The sequence below is a fragment of the Nerophis lumbriciformis genome, linkage group LG09 (assembly GCF_033978685.3).
Source record: "Nerophis lumbriciformis linkage group LG09, RoL_Nlum_v2.1, whole genome shotgun sequence".
Lineage (NCBI taxonomy): Eukaryota > Metazoa > Chordata > Actinopteri > Syngnathiformes > Syngnathidae > Nerophis > Nerophis lumbriciformis.
Genome location: NC_084556.2, coordinates 38,103,252 through 38,131,149, shown reverse-complemented (window position 1 = coordinate 38,131,149; position 27,898 = coordinate 38,103,252). Strand labels below are relative to the sequence as shown.

Sequence of the window (27,898 nt, the reverse complement as noted above, 5' to 3'; positions counted from 1 at the left end):
AGCGCATTGTGGCGTGAAAAATACCACTACGTTGAACATCTTAAGCTGTTCATCAAGCAAGAATGGGAAAGAATTCCATCTGAAAAGCTTCAAAAATTGCTCTCCTTGGTTCCCAAACGTTTACTGAGTGTTGTTAAAAGGAAAGGCCATGTAACACAGTGGTAGCGATGCCCCTCTGCCAACTTTTTTGCAATGTGTTGCTGCCATTAAATTCTAAGTTAATGTTTATTTGCAAAAAAAACAACAAGTTTCTCAGTTCGAACATTAAATGTCTTGTCTTTGTAGTCTGTTCAATTGAATAGAAGTTGAAAATGATTTGCAAATCATTGCGATATACACAACGTGCCAACTTCCCTGGTTTTGGGTTTTGTATGTATATATTTATGTATATATGTATGTACAGTACCGGTATATACGTATATATATGAATATACGTATATATGTTTGTAAACCGTATTTTTCGGAGTATAAGTCGCTCCGGAGTATAAGTCGCACCGGCCGAAAATGCATAATAAGGAAGGAAAATAACATATACAGGTAAAAGCCAGTAAATTAGAATATTTTGAAAAACTTGATTTATTTCAGTAATTGCATTCAAAAGGTGTAACTTGTACATTATATTTATTCATTGCACACAGACTGATGCATTCAAATGTTTATTTCATTTAATTTTGATGATTTGAAGTGGCAACAAATGAAAATCCAAAATTCCGTGTGTCACAAAATTAGAATATTACTTAAGGCTAATACAAAAAAGGGATTTTTAGAAATGTTGGCCAACTGAAAAGTATGAAAATGAAAAATATGAGCATGTACAATACTCAATACTTAGTTGGAGCTCCTTTTGCCTCAATTACTGCGTTAATGCGGCGTGGAATGGAGTCGATGAGTTTCTGGCACTGCTCAGGTGTTATGAGAGCCCAGGTTGCTCTGATAGTGGCCTTCAACTCTTCTGCGTTTTTGTGTCTGGCATTCTGCATCTTCCTTTTCACAATACCCCACAGATTTTCTATGGGGCTAAGGTCAGGGGAGTTGGCGGGCCAATTTAGAACAGAAATACCATGGTCCGTAAACCAGGCACGGGTAGATTTTGCGCTGTGTGCAGGCGCCAAGTCCTGTTGGAACTTGAAATCTCCATCTCCATAGAGCAGGTCAGCAGCAGGAAGCATGAAGTGCTCTAAAACTTGCTGGTAGACGGCTGCGTTGACCCTGGATCTCAGGAAACAGAGTGGACCGACACCAGCAGATGACATGGCACCCCAAACCATCACCCAACCATGCAAATTTTGCATTTCCTTTGGAAATCGAGGTCCCAGAGTCTGGAGGAAGACAGGAGAGGCACAGGATCCACGTTGCCTGAAGTCTAGTGTAAAGTTTCCACCATCAGTGATGGTTTGGGGTGCCATGTCATCTGCTGGTGTCGGTCCACTCTGTTTCCTGAGATCCAGGGTCAACGCAGCCGTCTACCAGCAAGTTTTAGAGCACTTCATGCTTCCTGCTGCTGACCTGCTCTATGGAGATGGAGATTTCAAGTTCCAACAGGACTTGGCGCCTGCACACAGCGCAAAATCTACCCGTGCCTGGTTTACGGACCATGGTATTTCTGTTCTAAATTGGCCCGCCAACTCCCCTGACCTTAGCCCCATAGAAAATCTGTGGGGTATTGTGAAAAGGAAGATGCAGAATGCCAGACACAAAAACGCAGAAGAGTTGAAGGCCACTATCAGAGCAACCTGGGCTCTCATAACACCTGAGCAGTGCCAGAAACTCATCGACTCCATGCCACGCCGCATTAACGCAGTAATTGAGGCAAAAGGAGCTCCAACCAAGTATTGAGTATTGTACATGCTCATATTTTTCATTTTCATACTTTTCAGATGGCCAACATTTCTAAAAATCCCTTTTTTGTATTAGCCTTACACAATATTCTAATTTTGTGACACACGGAATTTTGGATTTTCATTTGTTGCCACTTCAAATCATCAAAATTAAATGAAATAAACATTTGAATGCATCAGTCTGTGTGCAATGAATAAATATAATGTACAAGTTACACCTTTTGAATGCAATTACTGAAATAAATCAAGTTTTTCAAAATATTCTAATTTACTGGCTTTTACCTGTATAAGTCACACTGGAGTATAAGTCACATTTTTTGGGGAAATTTATTTGATAAAACCCAACACCAAGAATAGACATTTGAAAGGCAATTTAAAATAAATAAAGAATAGTGAACAACAGGCTGAATAAGTGTACGTTATATGAGGCATAAATAACCAACTGAGAACGTGCCTGGTATGTTAACGTAACATATTATGGTAAGAGTCATTCAAATAACTATAACATATAGAACATGCTATACGTTTACCAAACAATCTGTCACTGCTAATCGCTAAATCCGATGAAATCTTATACGTCTAGTCTCTTACGTGAATGAGCTAAATAATATTATTTGATATTTTACGGTAATGTGTTAATAATTTCACACATAAGTCGCTCCTGAGTATAAGATGCACCCCCGGCCAAACTATGAAAAAAAACTGCGACTTATAGTCAGAAAAATATGGTATATGTATATACATATGTATGTATGTATATACGTACATCCTTGCAGCGTTTATATAAAACGTTGATAGAGCGTTTTGAAGTAGTTTTAGAAGGCTTTAAAAGCAACACAGGAAACTCCTATTAGCCGCATATTGAAAGCGTTTTTTTTTTTTAATCGTATGTGTTGTTGACATGTGTGTTCTTGTCACTCATAAGGATTGTGAATGATAGGCAAAGTTCCCCAAAAATGCAGTTCACCTTGGAGATTCCACCATATACTTCCACGGCATATAAAAAACTTCAGGAGTTTGTCTGAGCCGGTGAAGTTCTTGTTTTTATTTCAGTGGGACTTGTGTGCGGCTGTGGAGGGAGGATGGACCTGAAGCTGAGGTGATGGGTCTGGATAGTAATGGCTTTCTTCAAGTCCACAGCAAAGAGCAGGGTGTCATTTCACTGGAGCCCGACGGGAACTCTTTTGATATGCTGAAGAACCTGGTGGTCGTCAAGCAGCATTAGAAACGTATCCAGAATGATCATTGCTTCATTTTTTGCGTAGGTAATACCGGTATTTGATTTGTTCACACAGGGCAGGATGTTTTATTTACAATCTATGTTATGTGCTGCTGATTATGTGACTCCCTTGTTTTTTGTTTTTGTTTTGCTTTGACATAGCCAATTATTGGAACAGTTATTTGTGCGTATGCATTGATTGCTAATGGTAGCCAATCCTTAAAGGTCATGATACAATATTTAAAAAAAAAAAAAACCCCTCATCAGAGTCCCTGATTTTTGATGATGGTGCATCAAGTCTGTACCACATAAATTAGGTAAAATATATGAAGATATTGATATTTTTACAGATTCTAATCACCCGTGCAATCATGTCCACTAGGCAGACCCTCCAGTAATTCGCGATCTTGCCATATCACGCAAAATCAGCCAATCCCAGCAAATTATGCAACCTCACGTTTTGACCGTCATTTTCACCAATCAGATTTATTCCTCAGAAGCATTTAAATTCACACATCAACCACCTAATCAAAACTTAGGTTTGTTTCTTGTGTCGACAAACAAAAATCATCGCTGTCGAACACGCTCAACAGTTTCGTAATGTTCCCAAATGATGCGGTTGTAAACTGAAAGGTATATAATCAAAAAGCACTTTTCAACACTAAAATACACTGAGAATGTCGGCAACTTGTGTTTGACAGAAAGCAATAATGAAGCCTTTGGTGGTGTAATAAAGCAGTCATTTGGCAGTCTTTTTTTTTGTAGGGATTTTCCGATCAGAATTTTATGCTGACTCTACCGAACATTCATGAGTGAGATCGGTCGATACTGATACCAATCACATGTATTAACTGTTCATTTGTCAATGTATTTATGATGAGTGCGTTTGACAGTTTAACAATATCCACGCAATATTTTACCTAAATCCTTTTTTTCTTTTATTACATACAATTGTTCGAGCGAAGCATATTGTAGTCAATAGTACATAACTAAACAAAAGTAAAAAGTACTATTTACCACTAATTTAAATTAGACTTAGACTTAGACAAACTTTAATGATCCACAAGGGAAATTGTTCAACACAGTAGCTCAGTTACAATGATGGAAAGTGTAAGGATGGAAAGGACAATGCAGGTATAAATAGACTAATATAGCGATACAAAATCTAACATATATATGAATATATACATATGTGTACAGAATAATATATATACAGATATATTATATTATGTATATAACATATATACAATATATACCAATGACCATGTACAATATTACAGCATATGTGACAGCAGCAGCATAAAATAGAGAGTAGATCCAGCAGGAAATAGAAAATAGACATTATAAACATTATAAACAAAGAGAAGTAGCTAACATGTCAGGTGTCAGGTAATAGGCAGATGTCATCTATTGCTGTATGACGAGTGATTATACAGCTGGATGGAGTGTGGAATGAAGGAGTTGTTGTTTGCCATCAAAGTCCCCCTGTGTTCTCCTAGGGGGAGAATTATTGGCGTGTCTAGTGGGACAGGTGAGAGTTAAGTTAGAGACAATGCAATCGTTTATCAATTATTTAATGTATCTGTGCGGCCTGGTAGCAAATGCGTCACGGACCGGTCCCCGCACTGGTGGTTGGAGACCCCTGCCTTAGGAGATCGGCTCCACACTGTGTATGGAGACAAATAATTAGCAGCTAGCAGTGTCAGTCAGATGTGATCAGATTAAACAACATTAATCTGCAAAGGCCATAACATACTTTTTCACCAAAGTCAGCCGATACTGATCGATCGGCACAGCCCTAGTTTTTCGAGAATGTGCATTTAGTGCCAAATCCGGATTTATGACTGTGTGGTAATAAAACGAGTGAAACATCAATATTTATTTTCCAAACTATGCTCGTATTTGTGTGTATAAACCAGTTTCATTATATTTTGTTTGATTTGCTGAAATCCTGTGCATTTTGGGTTCAAAGTTACAAATAACACTTAAAATATTGATGACACATTTTAGAAAAACAACGCAAACCATTGCATCTTTTGCTGCAACTTTTTGAAAAATCTGCAAATCCTGGAGGGACTTAATGCAGATATCGTAGGACACAGCATGGCATTGACGGCACGTTATTACATCGTAGATTTTCTATATTATTGAATTATTAATAAACTAAGTAAATAATATATATTTAAAATAATCAAAATGAAATATATTTTGTCTAATACAAACTAAGCTACATAACACATTTAAAATATAAATATAATAAAATTAACACTTTTTTTCTTTTTTACTGTAGATAATTTTAGATTAGTTGCATTTTTACCTGCGTGTATGATGAACTTTAAAACTGAGGGGGCAAATAATCAAGCAGTATTTAAGCATGATTAAAGCAATACAGGCTCAAAATGTTGTATAAAATGTTAATAAATGTGATAAGATATCCTTATAATTTAATCAAGTTTGTGAAAATTGTGTCAATTGAGAGGTTGTTAATATGATGAATACGTTTGGAGAAAGTATGATAGATATATGCTTATGCTTCATTACATGTGTACAATACGATGTATGGTATTTATGGCACATTGTACCAGGAAGTGTTCATTTCACACATTTATTATTTAAATAGAAATGACAAATAGTTTAAATTGTTTACGGCAGCAGGGCTTCTGTTGTATCCTTACAACTCTCCTGTTGCCTTTAAGTCCATTTGATACATTTTCAAATTCTTTTATCTGGTTTTCCTGAAAATGACACAGATGGTCCTGTACCAAATATGCTCTTTGCAAGTAAAAATAAAGAGTTGAATTATGTGTGTTTTATTGGTAAATTTCACCTTCTGGATTAATGTTTTGTACCACAACAAACACACTAGAAGCTAAACTTGATTTCGTCACTGATTTTAATCTAATACAAAAGACCTAGACCGGTGCAGCTCTGGTGAAGAGAGTGTTAAGGCAGTAATAGAATAATGCAAAAATATTTACAATTTTGACTTTTTCTCTAAGGATGTACTCACTTTTTTGCTTGTGGTTTAGACTTTGAGTGGGCGATATTTTTTAGACTGTCATACAAGCTATACACTGACTACTTTACATTGTATGAAAGTGTCACTTCTTCAGCGTTGCCACATGAAATTATATATTAATGTATTTGCACACAAGCGAAGTGTGTACACGCGTGTGCAAAAATCCATTTATTTAAATAGTTTACATTTGAATAGAATTTGCTCTACTGTGCCAGACGTTGAATAGGAATTACAGGACGTGGAATTAAGCTCATTGCAATTCAAAGGAATTTATTTTAGCCGAGTACATTGAGAATTGGTCACGTTTAACAAAGGTTTTGGCTTAAATACTACAAGTTTGTGCTGTCAAACGATTATATATTTAAAAAAAATCTGATTAATTACACTTTTTGAACTGTTCTTAATTACTAGTCAGTGTATGCATTGACCTGATTGCACTTAAGGTAAAGGAGCATGTGCTCCAAATTGACTATGATTAATCTGCATTGATACATCACTCATGCGATATTTGTTATGACTAACCGCATGCGTCAGTGCATTCAAATGTGCAAAACTAATAAAAAAAATACTTTATAAACACTAAAACTAAACACAAGTTCCCTCCATTTCGAATACTTGGATACGTTGTTTTTCAAAATTCAAAGATATACTCCATCAAATTATCTGTTTTAGAGAAGTCAGATGCTTTTATTCTTAACTGTCAAACAAATACAAACTGATCAGTTGGAAAGTGATTCCAATAGTAATTGTACTTCCTGTTTGCAACCTCAATGCAAAATCATGGAATGTAATTAGCGATAATCTCGATTCCATTGAGAATATCGTTGACTATTGACAGGTAGTCTACTGCAGTGTTTTTCAACCACTGTGCCGCGGCACACTGGTGTGTCGTGAGATACAGTCTGGTGTGCTGTGGGAGATGATATAATTTCACCTATTTGGGTTAAAAATAATTTTTGCACACTAGTAATTATAGTCTGCAAATGATGTGTTGTTGTTGAGTATCGGTGCTGCCTAGAGCTCGGCAGAGTAACCATGTAATACTCTTCCATATCGGTAAGTGGCAGCCGGTAGCTAATTGCTTTGTAGATGTTGGAAACAGCGGGAGGCAGGGTGCAGGTAAAAAGGTGTCTGAAGCTTAAACCAAAAATTCAAAAAAAAGGTGAGTGCCCCTGAGAAAAGGCATTGAAGCTTAGGGAAGGCTATGCAGAACTAAACTAAACCGGAACTGGCTATAAAGTAAACAAAAACAGAATGCTGGACGACAGCAAAGACTTACTGTGCGTCCACAAAGTACATCCGAACATGACATGACAATCAACAATGTCAGCACAAAGAAGGATAAAAACAACTGAAATATTCTTGTTGCTAAAACAATAGTAGATGCGGGAAATATCGCTCAAAGGAAGACATGAAACTGCTACAGGAAAATACCAAAAAAAGAGAAAAAAACACCAAAATAGGAGCGCAAGACAAGAACTAAAACACTGCACACAGGAAAACAGAAAAAAACTCCAAATAAGTCAGGGCGTGATGTGACAGGTCGTGACAGTACACCTACTTTGAGACAAGAGCTATAGTGATGCATGCTTGGTTATGGTTTAAAGTCACATCCAACAATTGCGACAACGACTTTTTACTGTCAACTGAGTTTCGTTTTTTAATGATTTCTGCTGGTGGTGTGCCTCCGGATTTTTTCAACGCAAAATATGTGCCTTGGCTCAAAAATGTTGAAAAACATTGGACTAGTGTAGCTACATTTATGACAAAATGAATGTAACATTCGTGTTGGAAACAGATTGACTAAATTATTATTTGAATATTAAATATTAATATTAATGTCATATTAAACTGTGACGTACAGGGCTACAAACTGGACGATCGAGCAATAAAGTTGATTTGATTTGATTTGATTACATTTGCTCAGTCTTTTTATTTATATAATACACACCTCACACACACGCAAATGCATCGGTAGTGCAACACTTAATATGACTTCCGGTCCGTCACTCAAATACGTCTGTGTGCAACAAACACCAATACAAAATCCCAATTGTTACAAAATGAACACCCGCATAAATTATGTTATGGTTATGGTTTAATTTGTGCTGATATCAATGCAGGGGTTAGTGCATCTGCCTCACAATACGAAGGTCCTGAGTAGTAATGGGTTCAATCCCGGGCTCCGGATCTTTCTGTGTGGAGTTTGCATGTTCTCCCCGTGACTGCGTGGGTTCCCTCCGGCTTCCTCCCACCTCCAAAGACATGCACCTGTGGATATAGATTGATTGGCAACACTAAAGTGGCCCTAGCGTGTGAATGTGAGTGTGAATGTTGTCTGTCTATCTGTGTTGGCCCTGCGATGAGGTGGCGACTTGTCCAGGGCGTACCCCGCCTTCCATCCGAATGCAGCTGAGATAGGTTCCAGCACCCCAAAAGGGACAAGCGGTAGAAAATGGATGGATGGATGGATGGATCAATGCTAATTAAAACATTTTTTTTTGTTCACATCTTTTTTTTTCACAAATTACTTAGAGTACCGGTATCGATAAGGGCATCGTACCGACAAAGCCTTAACGATAAACATCCCTTGTATAGGCCTGCACATTTGTGATCATTGGATTACTACAGAAAAAAAGATGACGGAATTTGTCACGCAGGCATGCAGTGACAAGAACGGCCTGCCGGGGGCAGCAATGCAACAGATGCGCCCCGTTTGCCAAACACAAGAAGAAGAAGATAAACGGAAGCAACATAGCAATATTAACTGAGTACAGCATTGATCTAAAGCTCATAACAACACAACGTCCTTGCTAGCGAGCAGGTAAACATGTTTTTCTTTTCATATATTATAATACACCACAACATAATACAGCCACTATGTTTAGATATATTTACACTTGGGTGAGAAAATGAATGCGTCATCATAATGCGACTGCAAAAATATTGAGCTAATGCTATTGTTTCATGTTAAAGGATACAGGTTGAACTACGCTTTTTATTGGAATAATACATGTTGTTATATCTATGTTCTACCGGATTATACTTAATATCCTTCAAAAATAAAAGCTTGGGTATTTGGCTTTTTTTAGTTACACGCCGACGGCAAAGTTAATAGTCACTCGTTTTTCAAAATCATTTTTGTTGTCAAAATCTGCTAAAAAAAATACTGACAACACATTTATGCAGCTGTGTTTCTTTTTTTTAAATTTATTATTCAGCAATATGTCAACATTTATATTGAACTTTGTTGTGGAGAGCTCAAAAAATAACCCTATCCATTGATCCCTGGACATGTGTCCTCAGGGATAATATGGTTCCAGAAGCAGCAACACTTTATGCAGTATACAAGACAATAGCGGCAATTGGAGCACACATTTTAGTGCCTGTGGTAATAGAAATGCAAATAAACCAAGTTAAAACAAACAATGGAAGTCCAACCTGGACATAACTGAAAGCTGACTGCATGTAAAGTAACATTATATATAAACACACACACACACACACACACACACACACACACACACACACACACACACACACACACACACACACACACACACACACACACACACACACACACACACACACACACACGTCTATCCACTATATTGCCAAAAGTATTTGGCCACCTGCCTTGACTCACATATGAACTTGAAGTGCCATCCCATTCCTAACCCATAGGGTTCAATATGATGTGGGTCCACCTTTTGCAGCTATTACAGCTTCAACTCTTCTGGGAAGGCTGTCCACAAGGTTGCGGAGTGTGTTTATAGGAATTTTCAACCATTCTTTCAAAAGCGCATTGGTGAGGTCACACACTGATGTTGGTCGAGAAGGCCTGGCTCTCATAATCTCCGTTCTAATTCATCCCAAAGGTGTTCTATCGGGTTCAGGTCAGGACTCTGTGCAGGCCAGTCAAGTTCATCCACATCAGACTCTGTCATCCATGTCTTTATGGACCTTGCTTTGGAAGAGGAAAGGGCCCGCTCCAAACTGTTCCCACAAGGTTGGGAGCATGGTATTGTCCAAAATGTTTTGGTATCCTGAAGTATTCAAAGTTCCTTTTTCTAGAACTAAGGGGCCAAGCCCAACTCCTGAAAAACAACCCCACATCATAATTCCTCCTCCACCAAATTTCACACTAGGTACAATGCAGTCCGAAATGTACCATTTTCCTGGCAACCTCCAAACCCAGACTCGTCCATCAGATCGCCAGATGGAAAAGCGTGATTCATCACACCAGAGAAGGCGTCTCCACTGTTTTAGAGTCCAGTGGCGACATGCTTTACACCACTGCATCAGACGCTTTGCATTGGACTTGGTGATGTATGGCTTAGATACAGCCGCTCGGCCATGGAAACCCATTCCATGAAGCTCTCTGCGTACTGTCCATCCATCCACCCATTTTCTTCTGCTTATCCGAGGTCGGCTCGCGGGGGCAGCAGCCTAAGCAGAGAAGCCCAGACTTCCCTCTCCCCAGCCACTTCGTCCAGCTCCTCCCGGGGGATCCCGAGGCGTTCCCAGGCCAGCCGGGAGTCTTAGTCTTCCCAACGTGTCCTGGGTCTTCCCCTGCCGGTCGGACGTGCCCTAAACACCTCCCTAGGGAGGCGTTCGGGTGGCACCTGACCAGATGCTCGAACCACCTCATCTGGCTCCTCTCTGCGTACTGTACGTCGGCTAATTGGAAGGTTACATTAAGTTTGGATTTCTGTAGCAACTGACTGTGCAGAAAGTGTTTGACCTCTTTGCACTATGTGCTTCAGCGTCCGCTGACCCCTCTCTGTCAGTTTACGTGGCCTACCACTTCGTGGCTGAGTTGTTGTTGTTCCCAAACTCTTCCATTTTCTCACAATAATGCTGACAGTTGATTTTGGAATATATAGGAGTGAGGAAATTTCACAACTGGATTTGTTGCACAGGTGGCATCCTATGATAGTTCCACGCTGGAAATCACTGAGCTCCTGAGAGCGGCCCATTCTTTCACAAATGTTTGTAGAAACAGTCTCCATGCCTAAGTACTTGATTTTATACACCGGTGGCCGGGCCAAGTGATTAAGACACTTGATTCTGATCATTTGGATGGGTGACCAAATACTTTTGGCAATATAGTGTATCTCTATCCTTCTATCTTTCTGAGCCTATTCCAGCTGCACCTGGACGGAAGGCAGGGCACACCCTGGACAAGTCGCCACCTAATCACAGGGTCAACACAGACAGACAACCATTCACAGTCACACATTATAGATGCCGCACATGGTCAAAAGTCCCAATATTGTCCAAAATACCTACCCGGGTTCCAGTCCCACGAGTCCCGCCGACGGCCGGGGTGGCCAAAATGTCCAAAACACGCCCAGGAAAGTCGCATGGGCAGGGGGGGAGAAAAGTGGAAAAAGTCGTCCGACCCTTTTTTTGACACAAAACACAGCGTTGATTGTGATGCGACCACAATCATTTTGTACATGAAATGTAGTATAGAAAATGATCAGAGACCCAGCTATAGGTAACAGCGACACTACAATATGAATTACAGAAGCAATAAAACATTGGATTTAACATTATGTTTAAAGTTCGACTCCTATCTTGTTTACTTCCGTAAATACCTCCTTAAAGTTTGTAATCAATTAGAAATATCAAGCAGCTAAAATGCGCCAAACAAGTGTGGAGAGAGTGTTTAGTATTTTGCCATCATGCATTGTAGTGGTATTTTAAGTGCGTATAATTTTGAACCATGAACAATGTTTGGACGTTTTTTTTTTTTATATAATATCCATAAAGTTCAGTGAGCAGGTTGTGTTGTTTGACAAGAAAAAACAGAAAACATTCTTTGCTGGTTGCAGTTTATTTGGACCATGAGTGAGAAGGGTTGTATGAATTGGGTCATAAAAATCAATGCCGTGCTCTTTAAGTTTTGTATCTTTCATGTTCATTGACTGGAATTATAAGGTCTGACCACAAGATAGCGGTACATTTGCAACAAATAGACTGGCAGATGTTTTAAAGTCCAGCTGTAAACACTAGGCGGGCCAGACTTCAAATTAAACCTGTGATGTCATGTCTCGCTGGCCAAACTGAAGACACCAGCGAACTTGACCTGTGGGCCGCATTTTGGTTACTCCTTGTATAACTAATGCGTGTGTTCCTCTTGCCACTTGTTAATAATAACTTGATAACTTATCTAGGGAAAAACCATGAGGCGGTACAAAATGGATGTAAGGCAGAACAAATTGGAAAAAAATGATTAAAGTGAAAAGACACAGGTGCGACCGAATGCAGCTAGGATAGGCTCCAGCACCCCCCGCGACCCCGAGAGGGTCAAGCGGTAGAAAATGAATGAATGGATGGATGGATGGACACAAGTTCACAAAGTTGAGTATAATTAATGTAAGCATTCCTACCAGTTACTAATTAATAATACATTTGATTTACAAAGCACTTTGTAAGGTACTCAAAGACACTGCTGTGTATAACAAGAAATACTGCTATACAGCTCTCCCAGCTGCACTTGGGCAGAAGGCAGGGTATTGATTTTCAAAATGTTCTTTTGGGGTTTGCGTGGCAGCACATTGTGATAAAAATGTTCCTCTTTTTTTCTCAATTTTCCTCTCCTTTTCTCATACAGTGTTCACTTCCCTGTATGTACCTTTATTTGCTAAAAACAGCAACAAAGTGGCTGAACTGCATCACAGATGATTTCTTCTAAGTCTGAACCTATGCCCTGTGTATACTCTCGCGTCACGTAACTTGCATAGGCGACGCTGTCCTTAGTGTCCTAAGCCTTCCTCCTGCGTACTTTCCGGTGACTCTTGCGTGCGCCTCCCAAAAAAGAGTTGTGATTGGTCAGCTTTTGAAAAGGCGGCTCCCCGAACATTGGAGAGCAGACTTTGTGTTTGAAAGGCACAAATTGTCCTCTGGTATAGTAAAACGTAAAGTAAAATGTCCATTCAAAGTAAACTGAAGATTCCGAATGGATTAGTTCTCGTCTAGACAAAGATGTTGATGTTGTGGTTGTCGTCACTCTTTACAAGAAGGTAAATGTCGCTGCTGTTGCTGCTTCAGGACAGACTACTCCTCAGTGTTTTGGAGGAGAATTTACAAGGCTGACACTAACCCCCTAGGCAGAACTATATATCAAACAATATGCTTTCAGGGGGGACGCAAGCTAAGCGACGCAAGAATATATTCCAGCCTTTACTGTCTGGCAAACCAAGCGCGTGAGTGGTGTATCTGAAGTATGAGAATTTAGGATTAAAAATGTATTTTTTGTAAATATGTGACATGATTAACAATTGTTGTATCAGTGTTTTTATTCAGGATATAATTCAAAGGTGCTTGAGGCGCCCTAAAAAGGATGTAAATGTGCTCATTTTTAAGTCCATGTAACCTCGCTATCTCATCTGAATATACCTTTCTTTTTCATTTAAATATACTTTGCTTTCTTGCAGCGGATGCCGGCCTTCGATTCAAAAATGATTTCACATGGTTTTAAAAGCAGCAAAAAGGACTTTACCTTTGGTCCTTGGACAGTCACGACTGCAAAAAACCATATCATGAAATCTAAAGACATTGAAAGGTGAGATTTGATTCTTTCTTACAATGACAGCTGACACCTAAACTTACGATTGTTTGGCTACTGAATAGGGGTGTAACAAATTGGCGGCTGCTGGTCTTTCAGGAGGGGGAAGCTCAATTTCAGTTACCGTATGTGTAATCATCAGTACAGCCTCCAAAAACAGATAAAAATGTGAAGATGTTAGATTTCACACACAAAAAAACACATGACTTAGAGTTGTAAAATTCTCCTTATCAACACAGAATAATGAAATGAAACTTGAAAAATGCTCTGGCAGTGTTTTATATTTCAAGATCGCTGACTTGCTCATTTTGCTGTCAATCTAAAAGGGATTCAGCCGTGGACAGATCATCCAATCATCATGTTTAAGCTGAGCATTCAGGCCAGCCAAGGCCACGCCCACTTTTCATACACTTCCAGAGACACTCGGCGTCCAATGGGCGGGACGTTTTTCTAATGACTGTCTAGTTTGGCTGCAGTGGAACAACCCACTCTATGATCCCCCACTGAAGTCAAAGGACGCTCTGCTTCAACATTGTTTAGTGCACTGTGACACTAACAAAATTAATGAGAAGAAAGTCGCGTCAGCTGTTGTAGCTGATTCTGAACAAAAGCTGAAAGCCTTCTAGTCAATGAAATGTAAACACAAAAGTACAGATTTCACCACTTAATCATTTTTTTTTTATATTTTAGGAGATGGCGAGCTTCCTTTGCAGTCTAAGAGCAATCACTACCGGGTTATTTATTTTTTATTTTCATCATTTTATTTTTGGTTGATGATTATATTTATTAATTTGATTGTAATTTTGTTACTATTATTTAGTATCAGTGATATCTTATGCTAATAGTTTTTATTTATTTTTAATTGTATTATTATATTTATATATGTTTTATTTTATTATTATTACTAGAGGTGGGGGGAATAATTTTTAGATGCATCGCAATTTGGACATGGACGATAATCGGTTTATTTATTGTAAATAAAGTAATGCAGACCGTTCTAAAATTTGGCAGACTGGAGCGAGCCTAATCACAGAGATATCCAACCAGCTCCTTTATTATAGGGCACTTATGCTCCAGTTTTGCACACATTTCCATGCATTTAATAAATGTGATGGGAATTTCTTATTACAAATACATCCATCCATCCATCCATTTTCTACCGCTTGTCCCTTTTGGGGTCACGGGGGTTGCTGGAGTGTTTTTAAAAGTTGCAAGTGATAAACACTTATTTAGTGAAACGAGAAGAAATGAAAACTGTATCAATATACAAAAATTTATCAATAATGCATTTTTAATCGAATCATACCTCCTGAATTGTAATCAAATCGTGAGGTGGCCAAATATTCCCACCTCTAATTATTACTTAGTATTTCTGGTCTACTATGTTAATATTTATCAATTTAATTAGCATTTATTAAAATTGATCACAATTTTTAATATTTGTCTTGTGTTTCTATGTTTCAATTTATTTCCTATTTTATTAGTGGTTTTTTTATATTAGTATTCATCCCAGTAGACTTCAAACCTGGCAACACCCTGAGACTAAAGACCCGATGTCCACTTTTAGACCTACAGAAATCTACCAAATACACATTTCTAGATTTGTTGTTTCCATGTTTTGCTTTGTTTTGCAGATTATCCGAAGAGATGAATTTACCTTCCCTCCCAGAAATGTTATTTGGGGACAACATCCTGCGCATCCAACACAGCGACGGCTTTGGTATTGAATTCAACGCTATTGATGCCCTGAAGAGAGTCAACAAATCAGAGCACACCGTCAAAGTGGCTTGTGCTCAACAATGGCAAGAGAGCAGGTAAGACGTTCACTATTTTGATCAAAACTTGAAGTTCCACATCAGTTTCTGTAACTCATTCAGTTGCTATGAATTGTACAAAACATTTATTATTTTCTCATTTCAATCTTTCACAGTCCAACTCGCTTAGCGCTGTGGTTGGCATAGCTTGTCCTCTCCTCCTCCCTGCACTAGATCTGTAGAACTTAGAACCATCTGTATTACTTTATTTAACATACAGTACTTAAATAATCGCTATTTGGACATTCAAAATCGTCCACGTCCCAATCGTGACGCATCATAGAATAGTAAGCGCCGAGATGGCCTAAACATGTCTTCATGAAAATCGATTATAGTAAATTATGCATCAATTTAGAATCGGGTTAAATAAGAATCGCGATTGAAATGTCAATCGATTTTTTTCAAGCACCCCTATCAATTATAGACTGATGACACGAACAATATGAATTGACTTGTAGTGAGGACTGTCACTGTCAGGAGCATCTAAGTGAAGATCTCTTTACTTCCTTCTAGATCTGTTTCTGAACAGTCTCAAGACGGGGTGAGACCGTATGACTGGACTTTCACGACAGATTACAGAGGGACCCTGATTGGAGAGGAACTACAAATGAAGGTGTGCTTATGTCTGATCTCTGGATGTTGGTTGATACGTCTTTTCAACTTTGCTTAGAGGTCGGGAACTGTACCTCTGGATTTGTTGATGTTTCAAGAAGGTTAACAAGGGTGTTTTCTCCAACGACAAGGGGAATTTCACTCCCCATGAGAAATTGTGTTTCAGATAGTTGAAAAGGGTACTGCAGAGTGTGTAAGAGTTTGCCCAACTGACCCACTTGTGCTTTGTGGACTTGTAAAGGCATTCGACCGTGTCCTGGTGGGGCTGCGTTTGGTTAACGGGTTTGTCATTCAGTCCTTGTACAACCAGAGTAGGAGCCTGGTTTGCATTGTACCAGTCAGTCGAGCATGTTCACTGTGAATGTTGGCTTCCATCAAGGATGGAAGCCAATTCATTTTCATGGATAGCATTTCGAGATGAAGCCAAGGCATTGAGGTTGTCCAGTATAGGGTCCCTCAGGACCTTGTCTCTGCTGTTTGCAGATTTTCTCCTGATTGCCTCATCAAGCTGGGATTTTCAGCTATTACTGGGGTGGTTTGTAGCTGAGTGTGAAACTTCAATGAAGAGACTCAGCACCTTCAAATCTGAAACTGTGGTTAGGAGATGGAAGATGGTGGATCACACTGTCTGAGGTCTTGCCTCAGGTGAATGCGTTTAAGTATATCAGGGTTTTATTCACAAGTCAAGGAAGGCTGAAGAATGAGAACCACAGGCAGATCAATGCAGCATCTACAGGAATGAGGTCACTGTACCGGACCATCGTAGATGGCTCTACGATTCCTATCCTCACCTATTGTCACAAGCTTTGGGGAGTGACCGAAAGAGAAAAACTGTGGATATGAGCGGCCGTAATGAGTTTCCTCTGTATGGTGACTGGGCTCACGCTTAGAGATAGAATAAGGTGCTAAGAGTTGTAGACCTAGGTGTACGCTGAAAGGATTATATCTCATAGCTAGTCTCGGAATGCCTCTGTGTCGCCCCGCTAGAACTGGAGAAGGTGGCCAGAGTCTGGGAAATCTGAGCTTCCCTTCTGAGAAAGAAAGAAGAAAATGGAGGAATGGACGAATTAATTGTATGCCGATTGGTCGGCCACTAATCATTATATTCCAATTTTTATAAAAACTTACATGGTAGCCATTGGCGATTGATGCCTTTTAATGTCCATCACAAACATCGATTCCCTCTGGCTGACACTGTATTTATTCTTAGTCCCCTGAAAGCTAACTATGTGTTTCCATAAACAGTGAAGAGCCGTTTCCCTAAGCTAATAATCACCTCCATTACAGCAAATAACAAAATGTCCTTGTATCGTAATAACATTATCACTGGAGGATCTAGTTAGAGCAGGGGTGGGCAATTAATTTTTACCGAGGGCCGCATGAGCAACACGAGCACTGCTGGAGGGCCACATCGACAATATTTCAATTAAATTTTGCTCAATATTATTTTTGATATACCGTAAGATCCATCCATCCATCCATTTTCTACCGCTTATTCCCTTTGGGGAATAATAATAATAATAATAATAATTAATAATAATAATGATAATAATAATACTTTCATTTAACCTATCTTAACTTTATACCAAAAGCAGATTGCTTTTGATGGTTTTATTTTTAACACTGTCTTACACTACACTTCCTGATGTATAATACAATGCAAAAATGTCAATTTCTGCACAGGGTTAATTTAAAGTTTATCCTGCATCCTCTTTAAAAGTCCAACATTTTTCCCCGTCAGATTTGGACAACCATCTGTTGTCACACCTGCCAGCTTGTCCCATTTCAGTCCTAACATGTCCAAACACGCATTTACCTATGTGAACAAGTCATTACTTGTGGTTGTCCCTTTTAATTGACTGCATGGCTGCCGGCTCTTCCGTGATTTGAAAGTTTGCAGTTATCCTACGTAAAAAGATGAGCAGCTGGGCGGTGTCACGTACATCGCAGCCCTCATCCAAAGCCAGCGAAAAACAGTCAAAGTCGGCCGTTCTGTTCTTCAGCTGAAGCTCCAAATTTCCGGGCATATCAGCGCAACAGAGTCCAATAAGCACTCCTTAATAAACTCTCCGTCAGAAAACGCATTACTTTTTCTGGCGATTTTGTGAGAAAAGACGAAACTTGTCCTGACGGCTGCATTCTGGGGGTGTGAAATATGGCAAAAAGTCCTTGTTGGGTTTGCAGTTTTACCATCAACCCATCAGCCTCCCTTGCGCACACTTCATCAGACAGATTCCGGTATTTTTCCTCGTGCTTTGTCATGTAGTGGCGATTCAAATTATATTCTTTAAACACAGCAACCTGTGTACCACACATTAAGCACACGTCTTTACCTTTAATTTCCATAAAAAAAATACTTGGCAGTCCATGTCTTGTTGAAAACACGGCATTCGTCATCAACTTTTCTCTTTTTAGCGTCTCGGGTGTAAACTGTGCATCACTTGTCGCTGTGCACCTTCACTCACAGGTTACACACGGACATACGTCCATAAATAACACTTTTCAAAATAAAAGCAGCACAGTTGTATTGCCCGCACGACATAGATGTTTTTAAACTTTATTTTGTAATTTGTGATTGCCGCTGTTCACATTCACTCACAATCACGCACGCGCATACGTCCACACGGAAGTAATACAAACAAACGCTTTTCAAAACAAAAGCAGCACCGTTGTATTGGACACTCGACATAGATACCGGTACTTTTTTAAATGTATTTTGTAAATTATGATTGGCCTCACGCGGGCCGGACAGGAACGCACAAATGGCCGGATGTGGCCCGCGGGCCGCTGAATGCCCAGGTCTGACTGTTAGAGGATTCTCTCTCTAACTTAGAGAGAGGATACTATAACAACTGTAGGTGTGTCATTATTGTCACAGTCAGTACACGACACGTAAGAGGAGGGCGCATCGATGCATACATTGATACTAGAGAGATTAGGTTGATAATTTTCTCAAAATAATTTTCTTGTTGTTTTTGTTAATGTTGACAAACTTGGAATGTTTCTCTGGAGACAGAAGGTATTTGAGGTCAAAAACCAAATAATTTAATGTAAGTAATAGATCATAGCTTTTATTTGTATGACACTAAGTTGGCCCAAGTGTGTGAATGTGAGTGCAAATGTTGTCTGTCTGTGTTGGCCCTGCAATGAGGTGCCGACTTGTCCGGGGTCTACCCTGCCTTCCGCCTGTATGCAGCTGGGATAGGTTACAGCTACCCCCGCGACCCTGAGTGGGACAGGCTGTAGAAAATGGATGGATGGATAGTTTTGTGTACTGTTGACTTTGTTTTTGATCAAACAATTGTATGTAGTAAAATAAAATAAGGAACTAGTTTTAAATATTGTGTTGATATTGTTAAACTGTCAATAGCACTCACCATAAATACACTGAAAATTGTACAATTAATACATGTGATCTGTATTGGTATCAGCCGATCTCATTCGTGAATGATCGGAATCAGCAGTGATCGGAACCTACCTATCGGTATTCAATCAATCAAAGTTGTTTTATATAGCCCTTAATCACAAATGCCTAAAAGGGCTGCACAGACCACAGCAACAGCCTGGGCTCTGGATGGGCACAATGAGAAACCGTGGAAGGGACTGCAGATATGGGAACTCCCCCACCCCTGGTTGACCGGTGCAATGGATGCCGAGCGGATACGGTTAATAACGAGAGAGTCCAGTCCATAGTGAGGCCAGCAGGGCATCCTCTTGTATGTAGACAAGTCAGCAGCGCAGAGACGTCACCAATTAATGCACAGAGGAGTGGTCTATCCCGGGTCCCGACTTGGAACAGCTAGCGCATTAATCGGTGGAAACTGTTCCGTGGCCACCTGATAACCTCTCCACGCAGGAGAGGGGGCACATCAACTTATTTAAAAAGGTGTCTATTTAAAGGCTAGAGTATACAAATGACTTTTAAGGTAGGACTTAAATGCTTATATTGAGGTAGAATCTGTTACTGTTACAGGAAGTAAAACAAAATGCTTGTCTACTTCTGATAGTATTGACTGGAACACTTTGTTATTTATCACTGAAGTCTTGATCCAATCATATTAACACTTGCTTCTTGTACCTGTGTTGTATTTCTGTTTTACCGACCTTAAGGTGACTGAGACCACAGAAAAAATTAACTTGGAGAAGCTGAGGGCCCGCGAACAGATAGTGTTCTTCGATGAGATCCTTCTGTTTGAGGACGAGCTGCATGACCATGGAGTCTCAATGATAAGTGTAAAAATTGTAAGTCTATCCTTGATGGTCACTTAATTGTTCCCCAGATTAAATATTCCACGTTATTATATTAAGTTGCACCATTGTGCAACATGTGAATAATGATTTTCTTGCTTAGAATTTAAAATAATGTAATTCTCTGCCATTTATGTTATTGATATTCTTATTAGACTCCTCATCTTTTTGTTCTGCTTTAAAGAAACTTACAATGTTTTTTTTCATGGGAGATCCCGGAAGGACAGTAACATTTCTTAATATAATGAATACCAAGACTGAAAATAATCCATTAGTGTTGACTCTGCTATTTCCATTCGTTTGGCCAAGTGTGAACGCAATCCACCAAAGCTGATGATAATGGGACACAAAAGGTTGCTTATCTACAAGTACATTTTGATTGGGGATAAATGATAATTGCTAATTAGTTTTCTTCTGTTAAAATAAACCTACCATAGAATTCTGCACTGCTCATATCATTGGTAAAAAAAAAAAAAAAGCCCAATATCAATTAATTTCCCCTACTATGTATTAGACCCTGTATGTATCATTTTGACCTTCTCTCAATTAGAGAATTCTAGAAAAAAATCTAACTTTTACACTTCATTTTTTGTTCCAATATAGTATGTTTTTTATGAGTGGAAAGCAATTGACAAATTAGTTGTCAATCAATTATCTTTTGTAATCATTGCATATCATAGGTAACAATTTTATCACAATATAATATTTCAATATAACCTGTTTGTGTATGTGTCTGTGTGTATAATGCAGAGAGTGATGCCCACCAGTTTCTTCTTATTGCTGCGGTTTTTCCTACGAGTGGATGGCGTGCTGATAAGAATACATGATACACGACTATATCATGAGGTAATTATATAAACACAAGAATGAAGAAAATGCAGTGATTATTAAAAAAGTCTGATTTAGTTATATTTTAATGTGTCATGTATATACAGTATGTCAGAGGTTCTTAAATGTAATTTGTCTGAATTTTTCTCGGCAGACATTAAGGGATTAAGGGATCCATATAACGTCACTATCTAAATTGAATAACTGGCCGTGACGCATGTGCATATATAATATTTTTATTTAAATGTCAAGTTACAGGTATTATTTTAAGAATATTTTTTTATTATTATTTTTTTCAACATTTTAACACCATTCCCGCGAGTCAAAGGCTTAGCGGCATGCTTATGGAGGTGTCCTGCACACTTCCACACCTCGCTTTTTACAGCGACGATACTTCAAACTCCTAGCTTGTGAAGCTGCCTGAAAGGCAAATACTTTGCCTTTCATGACCGCTTATATTTTTATTGCAGAGTAAATTAATGACGCAAGAAGCACTGGGAACTAAAATATGCAATTTCTGTAGAAATTGCGTGTAAATGCTGAAAAGCCCAAACTGAACCGAAACGCTAATAGGCAGCACTACGGCCAGATAGTGTCAATTAACAAAGCATATGACTCTTAAGCATAGGCGGTCCTGGCTAGATTTACGCCCTTGTCAAACCATCATGAATGAAAAGACTTACACCCAAACCCCGCCACCAATACTATATATTATTTGTATTATTTTATTACATAATCTTAAATGCAAAATGCTATCAAGAACAGAGAAAAAAACAAGATAAGTAAATGAAATACATTATATAAACACCAATGTAAATTGCACAAATCCTTTATCTCGGAATCTAACCATGTTTGAAACATTATAAGTTATTTAAATGAGCATATAGCTTATAGCAATAAACAGTTCCACAATCAGGAAGTCTGTGTGAATGTACACAAACTAGACTAGGTTGCCTAAGAGTGAAATTAGTTGCAAGACATGAGGCCTCAATTTTTAAAGTTGCTTGTTTGGCAAAACTAAAAACCGAATACAATCGTCTTCTGTAGCCAATAGCAACATATCAGCAAGAGGCTAATTAATACTACTGTCAGTCAAGTCACTCATACAAATCTGCATACTTTTTCTTGTGCCCGTTTCTCATTTTCTTCTGTTCTTCTTTTTCTAAACTGGGCACCTGATCGCTTCTTTGGTATTTTATTTTGATCCATGATTAAGAGGAAGACTTAATATGTTTTATTTTTCCATTACCTTTTGCCAACACGGTAACATCGTCAATTCGCCCGTCTATCAACCGGAGTCAAGTAGATGACTGCAGACGTTCTTTTCCCTCACATAACCCAAATGATTACATGTAGGTATATATTTTAATTTCAGGAATGTAATACAATGTATTTGGAAGCGGTTTGTGTTGTGGCCTCACTGGTCTGGGATCAGTCTATCCCTCGCCCCTTCCCCCTTGCCAACCTCTGCAGTTGCAAGTTGATTCCCTGCCCCTTCTCCCTTGAGAGGCGGATTTGGACATGAGGAATATTATGCCTCCGTTTTTGAAATTTCCGCCTTTACCTTGGAGCAAATGTGCCGCCTTCTCTATATAAAAAGTGGCACTAATTGAAATGAGCAGTGGTAGTCTAGAAGATTGGCGTGTTTTGTTTTAAAACAATTTTTTTGGTACGTACGCGCTTATATCATTTGCTCTTTGGGCGGTCGCTCACATTACCCGTAGCAAAAACCGGCCGTGCTCTAAAACTGCACTTTTTTTTGGAAATGTGCCTATTTTTCACAATCATTATGAGAAACAAGAACACACATTTTATTTTTTTTAGGATTTTAAAGATGATGAAAAACACTTGCAAGATGCGGCTAATGGTAGTCACTGTTGTAGCCTTCAAAGCCCTCTAAAACAACTTCAAAACCCTCCTTCAATGTTTATATACACACTGCAAGTCTACATATAATGTAGTAACAAACACATTGATAACAATATGTAGTATGTTCAATATTTACCGTATTTTGGTCATTTTATGCACAGCCTGAACTAATTCTTCGGCGCATTTATTTCCGTTTTCATAGCAGCGCACTTACGACTTACTGCAACCAATTCTTTCCTACTCCCTAAATCAAACCCAAGTGTGTTTTCTAATCATGGCAGACTTGGTAACAGACAACGAAGACGACTATTTTTGCACAAATGAGGATTACTTGATTAATCAAACAAACTAACCGATAGATTACTCGATTGCTAAAATAATCGCTACTTGCAGCCCTATATGCATTCACACAATTACGATGCACACTGCGACCTAACAGGCAGCGTCAAATCTATTCTATCTTCGTCTTCTACTGCTGCTTTATTGTTACGTACACACTTTGCTATTGCCCCTGCAGGGCGGAGGAAGCACTGCTTGAATGCGAACTCCTCTAATTAGACAGAATGTTATTATTATTTGGGTGATGTCTGACAGGCCAAATGAAACGTTTTGCTGGGCAGAATGTGGCCATCTATTGAGGATCCCTGCAGTTTGCATAGGTTACATTTTAAGTTAGGAGATTAGTTCAGCTATAACACAAAACCAGTATGCTATATCTACATTAAAAATAGTTTTCTGTGCAGATGAAGTCATAAAATGTTGCTTTAGGAATAAAATAGGTTTTTGACATGAAGTTGCAAATTATAAACGTTCGGTTTTCAATGCAGTTTATGCTTCCGTACTAAATGTACCGTATTTTTCGGACTATAAGTCGCAGTTTTTTTCATAGTTTGGCCGGGGGTGCGACTCATACTCAGGAGCGGCTTATGTGTGAAATTATTAACACATTACCGTAAAATATCAAATAATATTATTTAGCTCATTCACGTAAGAGACTAGACGTATAAGATTTCATCGGATTTAGCGATTAGGAGTGACAGATTGTTCGGTAAACGTATAGCATGTTCTATATGTTATAGTTATTTGAATGACTCTTACCATAATATGTTACGTTAACATACCAGGCACGTTCTCAGTTGGTTATTTATGTGTCATATAACATACACTTATTCAGCCTGTTGTTCACTATTCTTTATTTATTTTAAATTGCCTTTCAAATGTTTATTCTTGGTGTTGGGTTTTATCAAATAAATTTCCCCCAAAAAATGTGACTTATATATGTTTGTTTCCTTCTTTATTATGCATTTTCGGCCGGTGCGACTTATACTCCGAAAAATACGGTACATATTGGTGTGATCTATTGTGCTTCTGTCACTGCTTCCAGGCTGGAAAGAACTACATGTTAAGAGAGTTCTGCTCAAGGGAAAGTAACATAGCAGACTTGAAGGTAAGCATGGTCAAGTGCTAAAAATGACACATAAAAAGAAGAACATGTTATAGTTAATATTCACGCTACTTTAGCTTCAGCTCTTACTGTCTTCATGATTCAGTGGTACAATTGAAGGTCGAACACGATCGATTCTTAGCTGACCTCCGCTTTCTTTGGATTTCAAAACATTTTTCCCATTAAAAAAGTATTTAATGTTCAGTTGTACTTCAGTTTTCGTACGCCCCACTTTTTATCTAATTCGGTTTTCGGAAAATTTGAGCTAAAGTGTATTTACATTTACACACCTGTCAACATATAAGCATTTTTTTTACCTTGACCCCTGAACAAGCTTGTCCGCCTTGCTAAAATTATGACATTAGCATGCTAATGTTATATAAAATAAATACTGTAATGTAATACATATAAGACCAAAAACCAGAAGGGTATGCTATTTAAAAAAAAATCTACGATATAATAAGGCCTCAATATTTGAAGCGCAGTAAGGCGAAGGATGACTGTCATAACACAAAATAGCAATATTTCCATTGATGGTACATTTATTCATAGAATGTTTTGAAAAATGATAATCATGAAATCATGTTTTCTTATTTCCTGTAGAACGTTCCTGCATCGCTCCACACAGATCCCAATGAGATCGCTCAACATCTAACACTAAAGCTCAGAGAGTGTGAGAAGTTGGAGCTTCCTGAGCAGGAATGAGGATGTTCAGTGAGCAATATATTTACTTTTTGTGTTGCATAATGAACAACATACAATATTATCATAGCGAATCATCGCTGTACAGGTAGGGAAAGAGCGAGGAGAAGTAGCATCATGTTTGTCACATTTGTATCATAATTGTATCATAATTGTTTCATATTTGATGAATGGTAAACATCAAAACAAATTTGTTTTTAAATGTAAAGTAATTCGAACTGTCAAAGCGACACATTCACATTTACTCTATGAATGACTGCATTGCATTCGCTCCTCCACAGTTACAATTCACAAACTCATAATTGAAAATATTTAATTGTGTTATTTCTTTGGAATTTTTGAATATTTACTAGGGATGGGTACCTTTTTATACATTTGAACCCGATACAGTACCAATTCCCCAGTACCTGGGAATCGATACTAGTACTTTACGGTGCAAATTTTCAGTAATGTTGTGTGTGTGTTCATGTGATAATAAAGGTTTTTTTGATTAATCATAAAACTTTTTTTTTTATTGTAACATTTTAACACTGAGCTGATAATAATATCTGTGCTGTCCAGGTGTTATATCTTTTTTTCTTACATTTCTTAGTCTCATTTGCAAGTCTGCATTCATTTTAGTTTGTCCTAGTCTATCAATGTTCTTATTCATCCAGGTCATATGTCATCTCAGGGCATTCAATCGATCGGAAATTTACTTTTTGATTTGTCTTAGAAGACGTTTTGCCGCTCATGTAGTTAGACTAGATCTGACCATTGTAAGTCTATGAGCATGAACTGATGAAGCCTACTCAGATGAGCAGCGAAATATCTTCTAAGAAAACCAAACAGTCCAGTTGCAATCGATTGAATGCCCTGATTTGTCCTAGATGTTTTCCCATAGTCAGGAAGTAGTCTTTGCCAGTAGGTTGAATGTGCCAGTCTTGTCTTTTGTTGAGTCCTACAAAGTGTTTATACTGTAAGTATTGTACTTATCAAACCCCATGTGTGTGATTGTAATATGCAATTATTTACTCGCCATGTAAAATCGCTAATGCTAATCAGTAGCATCAATATGGCATATCCATTGTAAATTAGCATGGAGCTAGTGCATTTTGAAAAGTGGAGCATTACTTTTGAGCGCTTTCTATCAGGCATGCTTGCTTTGTTGCCAGTGAAATTTCTAGCAATACAAAAAGGCAGTCAGCTCTGAATAGGCCTGGCACAGAGTATGTAAAATATGGCACTGTTGGATTTTATATGAATTGGCACTTGATAGTACCGACGTAATTCGGTTGGTACCTATAAAAGTACTGAATGCGGTACCCCTTCCTACCTAAAACCAGATATTTACTTGAATATAACTACAAAAAACAAACAGACTTCTCCGTTGCTTGATGTAGAATGCGGTATATCCAAGTGGACAAAAATAATAATGGAATAAACAATTTACCTACACTCATGATGAGCATGAATGTCATACATTTTTTGACTTTTATGGAATTATTTCAACCTTTCATCTTTTTTGGGGGGTGCTTTTTTTATTGGATCTGTTTTACAATGCATTAATGACTGGGGATTTGGACCACTGCGCAATGTTTCTCCATTGTCTTTCCAATGTGTGCTAGAACAGTTTGTTTTTAATTTCTTATTTAATGCCAGATCACAATAGAAGTAATTTAGGGGTAACTTACAGGGGGAAAAAAACTTTAAAAAAAAAAGGTCTATATTGTTCTTTCATAAAACAAATTACATATAACTCATATATGCCATAAAAATATATGTCTGGATATAATCATGTTCATAATTTATCTGCTACTTGTATCACAATTGGAGGATCGATCTCATTCATAAAATGGCAGGGTTTTTTTGTGGATTTTTTTTGCCTTTCTATTAGGGGTGTCCCAAAACAAACGTTTAACTTCCGACACAATAATAACATAAGAGCTTTGCGTATTGGCTGATGCTGACATTGATTCGATACAATATGAGCAAAAAAACCTTGTATTATTTTGTAATGTGGAATGTTCAAAAAGGGTTGATGAAGTGAAATTAGTCAAACAAGAGAACAATGGTAGGAATGAAAAACACTAAATTATATATCATTAACCATCTGGAATGGACTTATGCAGTGTTTAAATTGAAGTGGAGTGGTAATTCGGTTTTTTTTGGCGGCACCTATTGGCAACAATAATTCATGAAATTAAGGTCATGATGCAGAAAGTTGAATGATGCGGACACGTTTGCTACTGGATGCTTTCTAATACGCTACTTTCTTGGAAATTTGTACGTGTAAGTAATATGCAACTATAATTATTTGATACTTGTCTTTATATTGACAATTGTACTTTTTTAGACTGCAATATTGTTCAATAAATGACACTTATTACAAACCCCGTTTCCATATGAGTTGGGAAATTGTGTTAGATGTAAATATAAACGAAATACAATGATTTGCAAATCCTTTTCAACCCATATTCAATTGAATGCACTGCAAAGACAAGATATTTGATGTTCAAACTCATAAACTTTATTTTTTTTTTGCAAATAATAATTAACTTAGAATTTCATGGCTGCAACACGTGCCAAAGTAGTTGGGAAAGGGCATGTTCACCACTGTGTTACATCACCTTTTCTTTTAACAACACTCAATAAACGATTGGGAACTGACGAAACTAATTATTGAAGCTTTGAATGTGGAATTCTTTCCCATTCTTGTTTTATGTAGAGCTTCAGTCGTTCAACAGTCC

At 38.2% G+C, this 27,898-nt stretch overlaps 2 protein-coding genes across 4 annotated transcripts in view; both read left to right on the top strand.

The window, feature by feature from the left end:
• hlcs (holocarboxylase synthetase (biotin-(proprionyl-CoA-carboxylase (ATP-hydrolysing)) ligase)) overlaps positions 1–5,917 on the top strand; it is a 38,381-nt gene extending 32,464 nt beyond the window's left edge. For both annotated transcript variants that reach the window (XM_061963214.2, XM_061963213.2), the window contains one exon: positions 2,892–5,917. In XM_061963214.2, the coding sequence (XP_061819198.1) occupies positions 2,892–3,063 (172 nt within the window). In that variant the 3' untranslated portion in view covers positions 3,064–5,917. The remainder of the gene's footprint in view (positions 1–2,891) is intronic.
• Positions 5,918–8,738: 2,821 nt separating this feature from the next.
• tiprl (TIP41, TOR signaling pathway regulator-like (S. cerevisiae)) lies at positions 8,739–25,663 on the top strand. Of its 2 annotated transcripts, XM_072913843.1 has the most exons (9): positions 9,824–9,884; positions 9,955–10,085; positions 13,522–13,649; positions 15,287–15,466; positions 15,980–16,079; positions 20,189–20,320; positions 21,077–21,172; positions 24,408–24,470; positions 25,071–25,663. In XM_072913843.1, exons 2-9 carry the CDS (start codon positions 10,026–10,028, stop codon positions 25,170–25,172), a joined length of 861 nt encoding a protein of 286 aa, XP_072769944.1. In that variant the 5' UTR covers positions 9,824–9,884; positions 9,955–10,025; the 3' UTR covers positions 25,173–25,663. The 2 variants fall into 2 exon arrangements, with proteins under 2 accessions (XP_061817530.1, XP_072769944.1); XM_061961546.2 differs by lacking the exons at positions 9,824–9,884; positions 9,955–10,085 and adding an exon at positions 8,739–8,900.
• Positions 25,664–27,898: the final 2,235 nt, after the last annotated feature.